Below are 18,101 nucleotides of genomic sequence, written 5' to 3'. Positions count from 1 at the left end.
AATCATATTTAAGGGGAGACACTCAGGATAGCATCAGGCCCCAGAATTAATGGGGTTATTATTAATCCAGGACATAGAGACATTTTCCTAAGCTAAGCTTTGTGTCATACAAGGTTTGAGGCTGACACAAGTCATAGCCTTAGTGAAGGAACCAAAGTGACTAATCATCTTTGTTGTTCTCTACGTCTCGCTGTGAGGAGTCTCTAGTTAGTTGTATTTTAATTGCAATTTATGAAGAGATCCTAACTCTAAATTAACATTAGGGATTAGAAAAAGTCTCAGGAATACCACTCATTAACAACAGGTCTAGTATAGAAAGAACAATAAAGGAAGTCTCAAAGCAATCTTAAAAAAAATACAATATATTTGTGTTTAAAAAAAAAACAAACACAGAGGAGAAATACATTCTAAACCCCACATTTTTGTTTGAAACATGGTGAAGTAGCAAGTATTTCCTGGAAAGCTGCTAAAAACTGTGCTAAGTGTATCAAAGTCATTGCTATCACACATAATGTCTTCTTAATTATATTCAATATTATCATTATTACATATGGAAGGCATTATAGCATGGTGGTTAAGAGCTCAATCTCTGGAATTAGACTCAAGTCTCATTTTCAGTTCAAACATTTTAATTTATAAAACACAGATAATAGTAATACTTCATGCACACACAAACAGTGTAGAATGCTTATAAAAAATCTGGCATTGTGGCTGGCACAGAGTACCCAATGAACGTCTGACACCTTGGAAAGTAGATCTAACTGGAAATGTAGTTTCACTGATTTGTGGAATTTATTGTATTTTGGATATCTGAATTCTTGTTATACAACCAATTTGGTGACATGGTCTATCTGAACCTACCTGCTCACGTGGTTCACAAGGCGTGTCTGCAATAACAGGTCTCTTCCTGGCAGAAGATTGTCACAGATGAGATGCTGGTTAGAACGGACTGCTACTCCATGGCAAACACAGAGAGAGCATAAGACATCCAGAACCTGAAAAGTGAAATCCCTTTCAGCTGGCTCTCATTCCCTTTTCAGATTCAAGCATCAGCAGTAATTTCCACAAACAGAAACACATTCCCTCCAGGTACCTCTGACCCAGTCACTTTAAACCTGATAGCAATGTGTCCACTTATTTTCCACTACCTGAGAACTGCTCCATTCTCCCACTGGTGCTATGCATAAGCACTACATAGTATTATCTGATGGAAATTAAAAAGTAAAAAACATGAAAAATGTGACACACCTTTTAAAAATTATCTTTTTAAAGAGTATGTTTGAAATTATTCCAGAATTCATTTCAGGCAATAAAATGGTTCACTTACCTTGTGATTTCTTCCATGCTTGTCTAAAAGTGAGATAATGGATTTTATATGGCCTTCTTTAATAATATTTAGAGCTTCTGGACTTTCTACTAACACACAGTGTAAAACTTCAAGAATACCTAAACAGAAAATAAAGAAAGGGGGCAATATGATTAATTAGTCTACAATGATCAGTGACTTTGCTCCTCTCTATGTGTTTATTGAGGTGTTGACTGAACATAGTACAATTATGAGCTCAATGCGTTTGTCTCCGAATATCTGTGATTAGGGACAGCTGGTGTCTGGGAGGCAGGGTTGGTAACCAAATATGATAACAAGTGAGAACAACGCAAATATACAGTGTTCAGCTAAGTAAGCAGGTAACCCTGCCTATAGAGAAATGAAAGGAAGTAACATTTAAGTGGGGCCACAGAGAACTCATGCACGACCATTTTCCAGACGGGAAACATGGGTTGACTGAAGTCTTGAATGCTGGGCAGAGCTGATGTGCCTGAGGTACAAAGCCAGTAGGAGATGGAACAGGTAGATTATGGCCAGTTTAGGAAGATTTCAGACGCTAAAAGCATAATTCTGCAGCAATGCATCTAACCCATGGAGATCATTACATTCTTCTGGAGATTTAAAGTCAAAAATGTTTCTTGGTTTACAGAACAAGAGAAATATACAAGATTACACAAAAAGAAAAATACAGTATTTAAAACCTGAATAAGAATGGTGATATTTTGGGGCAATAGTCATCAGAGAGGACAAAATAGAATATATATTTTCTTACAGTTTAAAACAGAAATTAGAAATAAATCTCATTATCAGAAATTTTCGTGTGAAATTGCAAAGCTAAATGGGTCCATGTGTATTTGTACTTTCAAAGCAAGGCTGCCTTGTCAACAGAGAGAATGTAGCTCATTTGCAGCAATTAAACATAAAATTAGAACCTGTGATCACTGTCTGAGAGCTACATAGTACTAAAAAGGATCTCAAAGGAACCTTGTAGAAAGGTTTATTCGTTTCAAATGGAGATCACTTTCTTAGAACAGAAATGTAAAGTACTCAGGTGTACAAATTGTATAGAAGTAATTCACTATAATTGTCACAAATGACACTTGATCTGAGCCCCAATCCATTACAAGGGCTGTTAATGCTAATTTCTTCACCAATGACTTAATTCTTCAAAATATATAAATGTAAATTTGGTGAAAAAAAAATACCCAAAAAGGTTAAATTAATTTTTGGTGTGGTTCAATATCTGTTGTTGTATACCAAAAATCCATTGCAGTTGAAAATCAAAGAAAGTAGAAAATAATCATACAATACACTAATGGATAAATTAAAGAAGATTTTTATATAAAGTTGTGGAAATTATTTCTGCTATTAAAAAAGTAAGCAATAAAATAAACTCCTTTATTCCAAGCACAAAGAAACTAAAATAACAGAAAGGGAAAAGCATTTTTAATAGATTAGTCATCCTGATGTCATATGTCATTCTGATGTTTTTTGTTTTCTTCCTATTTCATATTACTATAGAGCACATGGCTGGCTATATTTATAAATAATGTTGTACTGTGTATACACATCCATTCATTGACACATCTTCTTGGCAGTAAAAGTATGACTCTGCAGCAGTGCATCCTAACCAATGGAGCTCATTCACTCTCCTGGATGTTTACAGTAGAAAATGTTTCTTAGTCTCCACAGCATGAGAAACATAAAATAATACAAAGGGTGCCTTTGCACTAAAAAGGCAGAGTTGAGTGGCTACAGCAACAAAGCCCTGTGATCCCAGAGCCTAAAATATTTACTATCTGGCCTTTTACATAAAAAGTTTGCTACTACCCAAAGCAATCTATAGATTCAATGCAATCCCTATCAAGCTACCAACAGTATTCTTCACAGAGCTAGAACAAATAATTTCACAATTTGTATGGAAATACAAAAAACCTCGAATAGCCAAAGCGATCTTGAGAAAGAAGAATGGAACTGGAGGAATCAACTTACCTGACTTCAGGCTCTACTACAAAGCCACAGTTATCAAGACAGTATGGTACTGGCACAAAGACAGAAATATAGATCAATGGAACAAAATAGAAAGCCCAGAGATAAATCCACGCACATATGGACACCTTATCTTTGACAAAGGAGGCAAGAATATACAATGGATTAAAGACAATCTCTTTAACAAGTGGTGCTGGGAAAACTGGTCAACCACTTGTAAAAGAATGAAACTAGAACACTTTCTAACACCATACACAAAAATAAACTCAAAATGGATTAAAGATCTAAACATAAGACCAGAAACTATAAAACTCCTAGAGGAGAACATAGGCAAAACACTCTCTGACATACATCACAGCAGGATCCTCTATGACCCACCTCCCAGAATATCGGAAATAAAAGCAAAAATAAACAAATGGGACCTAATTAACCTTAAAAGCTTCTGCACATCAAAGGAAACTATCAGCAAGGTGAAAAGACAGCCTTCAGAATGGGAGAAAATAATAGCAAATGAAGCAACTGACAAACAACTAATCTCAAAAATATACAAGCAACTCCTACAGCTCAACTCCAGAAAAATAAATGACCCAATCAAAAAATGGGCCAAAGAACTAAATAGACATTTCTCCAAAGAAGACATACAGATGGATAACAAACACATGAAAAGATGCTCAACATCACTCATTATCAGAGAAATGCAAATCAAGACCACTATGAGGTACCATTTCACACCAGTCAGAATGGCTGCGATCCAAAACTCTACAAATAATAAATGTTGGAGAGGGTGTGGAGAAAAGGGAACCCTCTTACATTGTTGGTGGGAATGCAAACTAGTACAGCCACTATGGAGAACAGTGTGGAGATTCCTTAAAAAACTGGAAATAGAACTGCCTTATGATCCAGCAATCCCACTGCTGGGTATACACACTGAGGAAACCAGAAGGGAAAGAGACACATGTACCCCAGTGTTCATTGCAGCACTGTTTATAATAGCCAGGACATGGAAGCAACCTAGATGTCCATCAGCAGATGAATGGATAAGCAAGCTGTGGTACATATACACAATGGAGTATTACTCAGCTATTAAAAAGAATACATTTGAATCAGTTCTAATGAGGTGGATGAAACTGGAGCCTATTATACAGAGTGAAGTAAGCCAGAAGGAAAAACACCAATACAGTATACTAACGCATATATATGGAATTTAGAAAGATGATAACAATAACCCTGTGTACGAGACAGCAAAAGTGACGCTGATGTATGGAACAGTCTTATGGACTCTGTGGGAGAGGGAGAGGGTGGGAAGATTTGGGAGAATGGCATTGAAACATGTAAAATATCATGTATGAAACGAGATGCCAGTCCAGGTTCAATGCACAATACTGGATGCTTGGGGCTAGTGCACTGGGATGACCCAGAGGGATGGTATGGGGAGGGAGGAGGGAGGAGGGTTCAGGATGGGGAGCACATGTATACCTGTGATGGATTCATTTTGATATTTGGCAAAACTAATACAATTATGTAAAGTTTAAAAATAAAATAAAAGAAAAAAAAAAAAGAAAAGAAAAGTTTGCCAATCTCTGATATAAATGTAATTATTAAGAAAAAAACAGGTAGTAGATTTTAAAAAATCAATTATTTCTGTAAATAAACATTCATGAAAGCCAATAGCATTTACACACCTAAGTATATTAGAAAAGATTAAAGACTAAATTTTTGGAAAGAATGGCACATATCAAAAATGCAAGAATAGCAATGTGAAAATAAATCTCTGATTTTTCTCATGTTCAGCCTATTTTAATGGGTTTTCAGAGTTTTGAGTTATTATCAAAAGTTTTTTTTTCCAATGGAGCCATATCAGATCCAACAAATAAGCAAACAGTTGAAAAGAATTAACTGCCACTGAGAAATGAAATTTTTCCTGCCATACCAATAAATAAGGATGTTACAGTCCTCAGCAATTCCAGCCCTCCAAGATGAGCTGGTGAGCCCTAAGGGCACTTAGGAAGGGGAAGAATATCTGCAATACAACAGCCATCAGGCTGCAGCCACTCCCTAAGGTGAGCCCCAAGGGAGCTCAGGATGTGAAAAACCCAGATAGGTGAGGTTACATATCAAAGGAATGATTTCAGTAGCCCAGACTCTTGCATCTCGCCATATACAGAGAAGCAGTAAATTCCTTAAGTTGGTATATCTGGTTTTCTTTCATTAACAATAATATTTTAATGGTCAGACTGCCTGCCCTTTACTATAAAACTTTTATATAACCTGGCTCCTCCCCTTGCCTCCTGGGAGCACTTGTCTCAGAGTTACTTGAGATGCTGTCTCCCAGGCCTGAAGTCCTACAAATTCCCACAGAAGAAAACATAACTCAACTTCTAGGTTGTCATTATTTTTTAAGTCAAAACCTCTGATTCTGAAAATAAAAAGTGGAAGAAAACAGTTTTTAATTTCAACTGTTGGAATAAAATGCAGGTAAACTTTTTTTTTTTATAATAAGAAATTTCTAAAGGAAAACAAACTAGAAACAGAAAAAGAATAATTTTCAAAAAGTCAAGACTAGCAAGACTGACAGCAATATGCGTCTATATAAATCATGCTGATATATGCCTCAAAAGCCTGTTTAAAAAACGAGAGAAACAATGCTAAACAGTATAATGGGAATAGTTGACTAAAGATGATTTAACATTTAAATTTTAAATTCACTGAATAAGACCCAAGAATGGCAATACCACATAAAACTTACGGTGAGCTTCTCAAAGAAAAACTTGAAACCTTGGTAGATTATAACAGAATTATCTGAATGAAAGAATTATGAGTATGCCACATGGTGTTAAAAAAAAAAAAAAAAAAAAAAAAACACCCAAATACGACAAAAACTTTATTTTATAAATTTAATTGAAGAGGAAAAGTTAAAATTTTACTTCCTTTTGCCTCTGTAACTCACCTTGCCCTTTGCAAAGTCTGAATCATGTAGGTCACATAGTCTCAGAAAGTGGGGACTTGCCATACGAGGAACTGGAGTTTATCTCACTCACTCTTGTCCTGCTCTTTGCAATCGCCCAGCCCCTGCAAACCTGCTTAATCATACCTGTCCAGGCCAGGCATCACCCTCCCCATCTTAACCACTGTTCTCCCATGTGCAAAAACCCCTTAGTTTAAACCAGCCTTAGTTTAAACCTCTTAGTTTAAAACCCCTTAGTTTAAAACAACTGGTGTTGCCCACTACAGTCTGTCTATAAAAACTCTGTAATCCCTTTGTTTGGGGCTCAGAGCTTGGAGTGTTAACTCCTCTGGGCCTGCCAGCATAATAAACCTGAGTTCTCCAACTCTCCAAGTGTGGTGCTTAGTTTCTCCAGTACTGGTTTCTGCAACATTTCTGGAGGCCCCGGAGAGATTCCAACCATGCCGGGCCCTTGAGCAGCCCGACTGGTGGCTCGGCCTGGCTGGAGTGAAGGAACCCTGAGACAAACGAGGAGGCGCACCACCTGATGGTATTCAGGGTCTCTTTTGGACCAGTGTTCTGACTCTCCCGACAGCTGCACCCCAACTGGACTCAGTAGAGGGACGGACCAACTCGCCAGGAATGGCCACGGGATAAGGTGAGGCTCCGGGGCCGCTCCCCAAGCAGGAACCTATCCCAACAACTGATTACCTCGTTGGGGCTCGCAGGAAGGGAGCATCAGATAGGGAGACCTGGGGACTCAGGAGGAAAAGAGGCATCATGACTGATAACCTCCTTAGAGCTCCCAGAAAGGGACCAACTGCTAAAGAAACCTATAGACTCAGGAGGAAGGGAGGCATCATGACTGATAACCTCCTTGGGGCTCCCAGGAAGGGCCCAACAGTTAAGGAAATCTGGGGACTCAGGAGAAGGGAGGCGTTGTGATAGTCTCCGAATGATTGTGAGTGCCTGATTGTTAGAATGGAGTGAGAGAAATTTTTCTTTTTGGAAACTACAAAACCAATTCTTCTTGCATATGCGATTAAAAACAATTAGCTTGTAAAAAGACCTGCCCAGGGAAAAGCTTGAAGTTAACCCTTTCCATGTCCTTGAAATACACAGCCAGCTTTGCCTGAGACCTCACCCTTGGGCAAATTAGAAAGTGAAGTGGGAAAAAAAAAAAAAAAGGTTGGGGGGGAGGTGTCAAAGAGGTATTTTAAATCTCAAACAGAAAACTGTAAGATCTCTGTCAGTCTGTCTGTCTGGATTTATGTATGTCTCAGTATATGTCTTTTTTCTGATAATATTGTTGAAGTTGTAAATGAGTTCTAATTTAATTGGCCTAAAGAAAAGTAAGCACTTACAAATCAAACAATTCTAAATACAAGAAAAATTAACCTAAATAAATTTCAAATTCAAGTGAATTAGGAAATAGTCAATATTAAATATCAATATTAAATATTAGTATTAATGTTTGCTGATCTAATAAGAAAGTAGGATGTATGTTTTTAATAAAGAAGATATAAAAAATAAAATTACATTTTATAAAGGGAAAAGAAAGTAGGTCTGACTTACGGGTGGCTGTTACACAAAGTGATTAAAAGATTTGTGGAAGGTGAACCATGAAAAAGTTTTGCACATGGTTAGGACTGACTAAGTTTAAAATAAATTTAATTAAGCTTACCTAAGTGAGTTTAAAGTAAGCTGGTGCAAAAACCTAAATTCGGCCTTTCTCTTTGTTAAGAGGACATACTTTCTTCAGATGTTGAATGCTTTTAATAATAGATTTAAGTTTTATTACCTCTTAATTGCTCTGTTCTATATTTACCTTTGAAATCTTTTGTTAACTTTAGCTAAGTAAATAACTATTATTTCACAGTAACTTATATGATCCTATGTGACTGTTATAAACCCTTTTGATATTTACCGACAAAACTTCCTAAATAACTTGACTGCTAGCTAACTTTGGGATGCTTCAGAGGGCCCCTGAGACATCCCAAAGAGCTATTAAGCTACCTAGGTTCATTGAACATGTTAAATTACATGGGAAGTACTGTTAAAGGGGTGAAAAATCTTTTCAGGTTATGCTGTACGGTTGATGTTACTAATGTAGATATTCTAAAATTATGTGAAATTCATATAGATCTGATATGCCCTGATAAAATATGGTCACATAATTCTAGTTATCATATTAAAGTGTTATAACCAGGTTTCTTTGTCAATTGCAATAGAATCAGATTTTAAACATGCCTTCTATGGTTTTACTCTCATGCCTTTAGAAGAATACTGCTAGTTCTTCAAGATTTATGGAAAAGACTTTCTAAGATTAAACAGATAAAAAAAAATTTTGTTATTAACAGTAAGCTAGTATCAGACTGGAATTTGGTCTTCTTTCTGTTTAGAGAACAAAGTTTTCTTAAAATGCAGGTTTCGATAACAGATTATGAATTTCTTTGCCTTTAAGTGATATATATGCTTTTAAAGTCTTTTTGTTTCTTTGGTAAAGTAAATAAACATTGTTTAAGATTATGGTACATGTAGACAAAGCTCATTCTGCTTCTACAAAAAATAACCCAGATGTCCTGAAAACATGGCGATAGTCTGCTCTTAAATCAGGAAATTAAAAATGGATAAACAACAGCTGAAAATCAAAGAGCCAGGGCTATGGGAAATCCAAGACAGATGCTTGGCTTTTCCCAGCTCCCTGACAGACCTCATTTTTATTTGATGGGTTAAAGCCTTACCTGGCTACACTGTTAATACCCTCACAGTGAGTTCTTCAAAAAAAGAAAAAATTCTGTTTCACTAAACCTTAAGTTCTAGTTTCGTTAATTAAAGTCTGTGCTTACTAAGACTCACTTGTGAGATAGTTTCTTGTTATGTTCTATTGCTAAAAGGTTTAATTAAATTATTAAAAAGAATACTCTTAAAATTGTTTCTAAAGCTTATCTCAGTCTTTGGATAAAGGTCAGATGCTCCATGATATACAACCAGGAGATTAACACTTGGGTGGCTCAGAGGTTAAAGTGTCTGCGTGGAATGAGAGAGACCCGGGTTTGATCCCTGGGTCAGGAAGATCCACTGGAGAAGGAAATGGCAACCCACTCCGGTACTCTTGCCTGGAGAATCCCATGGAGGGAGGAGCCTGGTAGGCTACAGTCCATGGGGTCGCAAAGCGTTGGACACGACTGAGTGACTTCACTTCACTTCTTCACTTCACTTCATAATCATTTAACGGAGACAGATGACCTGGGGTATACTGTGCTATACCTAGTGGAAGTTCTTGACTTAAATCCTTGCTTGTGAACTTACTTATGACTGCTAGCTATATTATTTTCTATGTAGCTTGTTTCAGAAGATTATCTCTTATGTTACCAAATGTGTGACTGAGCCTGTGATAAAATGCTGATACGTAGTTCCCTATGAGATCAATAATTATAATAATGTAACTCTAGATATGGGAAGAAGCAACAAGAGAAAATATTTTCTTGGGCCAAGAAGTTAGTAAGACAGGTATGTTCCAGAGAGTTTTGCTACTTACAAGGCCTGGTTTAGTGATAACACATTGAGTGGCCTGTCAATGGAATCTTCGTTAGACCTGGGAAAGAGCCTTCCCAGCACCGCGGGACACAATGACCATGAAATGCCCCCAAACACGGTCAAATATGTGGCTATAAAGGGGCCCTGCTGACTGGAAGTTAGCCCTTGCCAGCTACCTCTACAAAGATTAAGTCATGACCACTACAAGATGCTGACCTTCAACACCCCCTTGAAAGGAGTTCAGGGTGGAGACAAGAAATAAGGCACTCTGTGCTCTGAGAAAATCCAGAAAAACAGGCCTCCAGATAGTCAGATGTTTTCAGGTAAAGATTTGTATGAGTCCAAATTCTTGCATCTTCTCATACCTAGAGAAACACTAATGTCACGAACCAACGTCTGGACCTGGTTCTCCTAGCTAGCACCTCAGCAGCTTTCCTACATCTATTAATCTTTGGGCCATATATCTGTAACTTTCTTGATAAGTTTGTTTCTCCAAGTACTAGTATGACAAGAATATCCCCCAGCCAACACCCAGACAGTGCTAGAACAAGCTGCCTTACTCTGTGGACTCTCATTGCCCTCCGTAAATGAACCCCAAGGTCCTCAGGCTATTCTCCCTTTGAGATCTTATATGGGAGACCACCTCCAGTGATTAATAAAGCTCAAGGGAGACCACCAACAACTAGCTGACCTGGAGATGTCCCAACACCTCCAGGCCCTGGGAGAAGTCTTCCACCATATCGCCCGAGAAACCTGAGAAAGGACACCCATTCCACCAGGCAACTGAGTTCACCCTTTTCAGTCAGGAGATGAGGGATGGGTTAAAGATTGGAAAAAGGAACCACTTCAGCCAGTTTGGACAGGCCCTCACATGGTCGTCCTAACAACCCCTACTGCTGATAAAGTTATGGGTGTCGTCCCTTGGATCCACCACACCAGAGTCAAGAAGACAGACTTCCTGTGATGAGGACACCTGGAAAGCAGTTCAGGACCCCAAAAACCTCAAGGGCTGGTTCCAAAAATAATGACCCTCACCCATGAAGGATGCTGAGCCCTGCTCTAGTCGCTCCAGGAGCTGACTAGTCAACACACTGCAGAAGCTTAAGGATTCTACAGCCTTGCTCCAGCCACACTCCAGCAGCTGGCTGGTCAACATGTGGTGGAAGCCTGAGGATCCAGCTATCAAATTATCAATGGATCATAAAAAGGAGAGAGGAACTAGCAAACTCCTGGGGCAACTGGAACAATATCTGGAGCTGAACATTGTGACTCCTCCCTTTAGCCAGTCCTCTCTTCATGTTCTTTGTGGCAGTCTTGTTTGGCCCTGTATTCTCAATGCAATTACCCATTTCACAACCTCTTGGATTGAATCCATAAAGTTACAATGGTAATAGCTCAATATAGCTCCTAAATGATGGGGAGCCTTGAATATCCTACCAAAACATGAGATGATGCTTTCTACAAGTGATAGAAGCATCAAGAGAGGGGAGTGAAGAGGAAGAGTTAAAATTTTACCTCCTTTTGCCTCTGTAACTCACCTGCCCCTTTCAAAGTCTGGATCACGTAGGTCATGTAGTCTCAAAAAGTGAGGATTTGCAATACTAGGAACTGGAGTTTATCTCACTCACTCTTGCCCTGCTCTTTGCAATCGCCCAGCCCCTGCAAACCTGCTTAATCATGCCTATCCAGGTCAGGCATCCCCCTGCCCATCGTGACCACTGTTCCTACAAGCATGAGACCCCTTAGTTTAAACCAGCCTATTAACAGCTAGTGTTGCCCACTACTGCTACTGCTAAGTTGCTTCAGTCGTGTCCGACTCTGTGCAACCCCATAGACAGCAGCCCACCAGGCTCCCCCGTCCCTGGGATTCTCCAGGCAAGAACACTGGAGTGGGTTGCCATTTCCTTCTCCAATGCATGAAAGTGAAAAGTGAAAGTGAAGTCACTCAGTCGTGCCCGACTCTTAGCGACCCCATGGACTGCAGCCTACCAGGCTCCTCCGTCCATCGGATTTTCCAGGCAAGAGTACTGGAGTGGGGTGCCATTGCCTACTACAGTCTGTCTATAAAAACTCTGTAACCCGTTTGTTCAGGGCTCAGAGCTTAGAGTGTTAACTCCTCTGGGCCTGCCGGCATAATAAACCTGAATTCTCCAACTCTCTGAGTGTGGTGCTTGGTTTCTTGAGTACTGGTTTCTGCAACATAAAAACTTTTATAGAAATGATTTGTGAAGTTTCTAATAATGACACAGAAATGTATAATATAAACTTTCAAGACTAGATACAAAACTGGATATATATTAGGATTGCAACTATGTAAAGTATATTTATTGGTATAATAATACATCCATTTCAAAAAACATCAGAAGTTATCACATCAGGATGTTAGTGCGAGTTATTGCTGGAGTATGTACAACTCAGTTTGAACTGGCAAGCCCACTTCTATGTGGATTTTTTCCACTAAATATGTACTACAGTGGTACATGATCCAAGGCTGATTTAATCTGTGGATGCAGAACTGCACATACAGAGCCAACTGTAAAGTTACACATGGATTTTCAGTAGCACAGATAGTTGGCAACCGTGAGCCCCAGGATGTTCAAGGGTCAACTGTTCTTCTCTTCCAAAATTTAGTCCACTCAATGAAAGGAGCACATAAAACTTTTAAAGTAGAAAATATTTCTAGGTTCTGGTTCAAGCCAGCGACATTGGCATGCCTGGCATGCTGCAGTCCATGGGGTCGCAAAGAGTCAGACATGACAGAGCGACTGAACGGAAAGACTAAAAGTGACGTTGGAAGATCCTGAACTCACCTCCTCCCAAGAACACACCACACCTACATGTGTATATGGAACAGTTTCATTTAAAGGAACTAAAAACCTGAGTGAGTCCTACATACCAGGCAAACATACACAAAAACCCATCTTGAATCAGGTGTGAAAGGCTTTTACACGATCTTGCTATAAACTCTACTCTCAGAGCCATTTGCCTTAAAATGTTTATGGCTGTAACTTCCTGAATTGTTTATATTGTCATGAGCAAGAAAAATCTTTGAGGATGTAACGAAGTGTCTGGAAAGAACTTAATGATACTGGAAACATCCAAGTGCTGGGATGGGACAGTATGCTCCTCACAGCGTTTCCTGCAGGTGAAGTATGGCTCAGTTTGCTTTTTATCATGAGACTTACATGCTTGTTACTTGGCTTCTAAAACTAGGAGAGCTCCATCTGGGATCAAACTTAACTGCCCTACTTTCTGATCATGGCTCATGCCCAAGGCTTTCCAGGATTGAACCAAATTTGTTGAGAGTCTGTATGGAAAAACGGGAAATAAGCCACAGAGCAGAATTCTTGTATTTGGTCTAACTTTGCCTACCAGGAAGAATCTAATCAGGAGATTTTACCCAGAGTCACTGGTAAACTTTCACCAGTCCATTTCAGAGAAGGAGTGAAAAGAATCAGACTGGTAGCGACTCTAACACAGGAGACCCTCTGGAATCAGTTGTGAGAAATAATACATGCAAAGTTTTTAGAACAGGGTTTGGATCCAAGTATTGTTATATAAACACCTGTTACTATTTTATGGTTGTAACAAAATTACATAAGAAACAAATAAAGTGAAATAAAAAGGACCAGTAAGGAAACATTATAAACTATGTTTCCCTTTAAACAGAGGATAAAAATTAAAAAATAGAAAAAAGTAGAGAAATGCTGAATGTACAACTCTGATTAGAAGAAAATTTCAGGAAAAAATAAAAACCCATTGATCAGCAGCAACACAGAAAAGCTCATGTGTAAATCAACTATACTTCAACAAAATTAAAAATAAAAGGTGAAACTTCATTTCTGTCCATGGCAATGGGACAGAAGTTCAGTACCCAAGAGGACTAGAAACCAATCCTGTAAAATGTAGAGATCACTGTGATTTTGTTTTTAATACACAATTTTTATTAAGTGAGTCCTTCCTGGATTATACAGCTATTGTAAGAAAAGATTTCCTCTTTTATTTCTCTAGTTAACCAGGATTCTGTAGAGTAGATGAGTCTCAGTCGTTCAGCTGTGTCCAACACTTTGTGGTCCCATAGACTGTAGCCCACCAGGCTCCTCCATCCATGGGATTCTCCAGGCTAGAATACTGCTATTTCCTCCTCCAAGGGGTCTTCCAGAACCAGGAACTGAACCCATGTCTCCTACATCTCCTGCATTGGCAGGCAGACTCTTTACCACTGTGTCACCTGGGAAGCCTGGATTTTGTGGAATGCCACCCTAAAAGACTACATGCAGGGAGAAACAAAAACAGCAAAAGGAGTGAACACTCCCATCTTCAAAACAACTATGGAGACTCTAAAGAGGCAGGATGGAAATCTGAATTCTAGGAACTGCCCAAGAAAACCCCTGGGAGACAAAGGCTGTCTTGAATTGGTGGAGATACTGGCTGTAGCCAAGTACCCAGGATAGGTGGGACAAGTCTTAATATAAGGCTGCTGTCAAACAACTGCTTACCCTTGGCTGCAAAATGGGTAGCAGCAGCCCAGGAGGCTGGAGCCAGTATAATTTTAGGAGAGTACTAGAATCCTCCAAGGACAGGGAAGCGACCATAAGAGGTGCCAACTGACCACCCGCCCTTGGGAATTCACCCTTTCACATACCCCTCAACTAAATTTTTAGGTGGCTGGTTAGTTAGAGCCTAGGGAGACCACTTCTGTATATACGCTCCTTTATGAGGTGTAAAGACCTGGCCATTTTTCTATAAAGGCCATCTTTCTAAAGGAGCCCCTAAAGTCAGGAAGGGTGCCCGTTCTCAACAATACTATTCAACATAGTTTCGTAAGTTTTAGCCACAGCAATCAGAGAAGAAAAATAACTAAAAGGAATCCAGATTGAAAAAGAAGTAAAACTCTCACTGTTTGCAGATGACATGATCCTCTACACAGAAAACCCTAAACACCCCACCAGAAAATTACTAGAGCTAATCAATGAATATAGTAAAGTTGGAGGATATAAAATTAACACACAGAAATCCCTTGCATTCCTATAAACTAACAATGAGAAAACAGAAAGAGAAATTAAGGAAACAATTCCATTCACCACTGAAACAAAAAGAATAAAATAATTAGGAATAAATCTACCTAAAGAAACAAAAGACCTATATGTCAGTTCAGTTCAGTTTCTCAGTCATGTTTGACTCCTTGCAATCCCATGAATCGCAGCACGTCAGGCCTCCCTGTCCATCACCAACTCCCGGAGTTCACTCAGATTCACATCCATCGAGTCAGTGATGCCATCCAGCCATCTCATCCTCTGTAGTCCCCTTCTCCTCCTGCCCCCAATCCCTCCCAGCATCAGGGTCTTTGTCAATGAGTCAACTCTTTGCATGAGGTGGCCAAAGTACTGGAGTTTCAGCTTTAGCATCAGTCCTTCCAATGAACACCCAGGACTGATCTCCTTTAGGATGGACTGGTTGGATCTCCTTGCAGTCCAAGGGACTCTCAAGAGTCTTCTCCAATACCACAGTTCAAAAGCATCAATTCTTCGGCGCTCAGCTTTCTTCACAGTCCAACTCTCACATCCATACATAACCACAGGAAAAACCATAGCCTTGACTAGACGGAACTTTGTTGGCAAAGTAATGTCTCTGCTTTTCAATACGCTATCTAGGTTGGTCATAACTTTTCTTCCAAGGAATAAGCGTCTTTTAATTTCATAGCTGCAGTCACCATCTGCAGTGATTTTGCAGCCCCCCAAAAATAGAAAACTATAAACACTGATGAAAGAAATCATGCTGTTGCTGCTGCTGCTGCTAAGTCACTTCAGTCGTGTCTGACTCTGTGTGACCCCATGGACTGCAGCCTACCAGGCTTCTCCGTCCATGGGATTCTCCAGGCAAGAACACTGGAGTGGGTTGCCATTTCCTTCTCCAATGCAAGAAAGTGGAAAGTGAAAGTGAAGTCGCTCAGTCGTGTCCGACTCTTAGCAACCCCATGGACTGCAGCCTACCAGGCTCCTCCATCTGTTGGATTTTCCGGGCAACATAGATGACACAAATAGATGGAGAAATATACCATGTTCATGGATCAAAAGAATCAATATGGTGAAAATGAGTAAAGAACCCAAAGCAATCTATAGATTCAATGCAATCCCTATCAAGCCACCAACGGTATTTTTCACAGAACTAGAGCAAATAATTCCACAATTTGTATGGAAATACAAAAACCCTCGAATAGCCAAAGCAATCCCGAGAAAGAAGAACAGAATTAGAGGAATCAACCTTCCTGACTTCAGAATATACAACAAAGCTACAGTCATCAAGACAGTATGGTACTGGCACAAAGACAGAAATATAGATCAATGGAACAAAATAGAAAGACCAGAGATAAATCTATGTACCTATGGACGCCTTATCTTTGACAAAGGAGGCAAGAATATACAATGGAGAAAAGAAAATCTCTTTAACAAGTGGTGCTGGGAAAACTGGTCAACCACCTGTAAAAGAGTGAAACTAGAGCACTTTCTAACATCTTACACAAAAATAAACTCAAGATGGATTAAAGATCTAAATGCTGCTGCTAAGTCACTTCAGTCGTGTCCGACTCTGTGCGACCCCGTAGACGGCAGCCCACCAGGCTCCCCCGTCCCTGGGATTCTCCAGCCAAGAACACTGGAGTGGGTTGCCATTTCCTTCTTCAATGCATGAAAGTGAAAAGTCAAAGTGAAGTCGCTCAATCGTGTCCGACCCTCAGCAACCCCACAGACAGCAGCCTGCCAGGCTCCTCCGTCCATGGGATTTTCCAGGCAGGAGTACTGGAGTGGGGTGCCATTGCCTTCTCCAATCTAAAGATCTAAATGTAAGACCAGAAACTGTAAAACTCCTAGATGAAAACATAGACAAAACACTCTCTGACATAAATCACAGCAGGATACCCTGTAACCCACCTCCCAGAGTAACGGAAATAAAAGCAAAAATAAACAAATGAGACCTAATTAAACTTAAAAGCTTTTGCACAATGAAATAAACTATAAGCAAGGTGAAAAGACAGCCTTCAGAATGGGAGAAAATAATAGCAAATGACGCAACTGACAAAGAATTAATCTCAAACATATACAAGCGGTTCATGCAGCTCAATTCCAGAAAAATAAACGACCCAATAAAAAAATGGGCCAAAGAACTAAATAGACATTTCTCCAAAGAAGACATACAGATGGCTAAACAACACATGAAAAGACGCTCAACATCACTCATTGTCAGAGAAATGCAAATCAAAATGACAATGAGGTACCGTCTCACGCTCATCAGAATGGCTGCTATCAAAAAGTGTACAAACAATAAATGCTGGAGAGGGTGTGGAGAAATGGAAGCCCTCTAACACTGTTGGTGGGAATGCAAACTAGTACAGCCACTATGGAGTACAGTGTGGAGATTCCTTTAAAAACTGGAAATAAAACTGCCTGCATTTCAGTTCAGTCACTAAGTCATGTCCGACTCTTTGCAACCCCATGAATCACAGCACACCAGGCCTCCCCATCACCAACTCCTGGAGTTCATTCAAACTCATGTCCATCGAGTCGGTGATGCCATCCAGCCATCTCATCCTCTGTCATCCCCTTCTCCTCCTGCCCCCAATCCCTCCCAGCATCAGAGTATTTTCCAATGAGTCAACTCTTCCCATGAGGTGGCCATAGTATTGGAGTTTCAGCTTCAGCATCAGTCCTTCCAATGACGACCCAGCTGGCCCAGCTGGGCCAGCAGTGTAATCCCACTGCTGGGCATACACACCGAGGAAACCAGAATTGAAAGAGACACGTGCACCCCAATGTTCATTGCAGCACTGTTTACAATAGCTAGGACATGGAAGCAACCTAGATGTCCATTGGCAGACAAATCATAAGAAAGCTGTGGTACACATACACAATGGAATATTACTCAGCTATTAAAAAAAAATGCATTTGAATCAGTTCTAATGAGGTGGATGAAACTGGAGCCTATTATACAGAGTGAAGTAAGCCAGAAAGAAAAACACCAATACAGTATATTAATGCATATATATGGAATTTAGAAAGATGACAACAATGACCCTATATGTGAGACAGCAAAGGAGACACAGATATAAAGAACAGACTTTTGGACTCTGTGGGAGAAGGCAAGCATAGGATGATTTGAGAAAATAGCATTGAAACATGTATATTACCATATGTGAAACAGATGACCAGTCCAAGATCGATGCATGAAACAGGGCACTCAAACCCGATGCACTGGGACAACCCTGAGTGATGGGATGAGGAGGGAGGTGGGAGGGGGTCAGGATGG

General features: G+C 39.7%; 1 protein-coding gene across 1 annotated transcript in view; it reads right to left on the bottom strand.

The window, feature by feature from the left end:
• RYR2 (ryanodine receptor 2) overlaps positions 1-18,101 on the bottom strand; it is an 830,352-nt gene that overhangs the window by 359,682 nt on the left and 452,569 nt on the right. Inside the window, exons 18-19 of the mRNA XM_027531123.1 lie at positions 1,328-1,446; positions 862-995 (exon numbers count right to left, since the gene is read on the bottom strand). Of these exons, the coding sequence (XP_027386924.1) occupies positions 862-995; positions 1,328-1,446 (253 nt within the window). The remainder of the gene's footprint in view (positions 1-861; positions 996-1,327; positions 1,447-18,101) is intronic.

This window comes from Bos indicus x Bos taurus, chromosome 28 (genome assembly GCF_003369695.1).
Source record: "Bos indicus x Bos taurus breed Angus x Brahman F1 hybrid chromosome 28, Bos_hybrid_MaternalHap_v2.0, whole genome shotgun sequence".
NCBI lineage: Eukaryota > Metazoa > Chordata > Mammalia > Artiodactyla > Bovidae > Bos > Bos indicus x Bos taurus.
The sequence above is the reverse complement of the archived record's forward strand: the minus strand, read 5'-3'. Positions and strand labels throughout refer to the sequence as shown.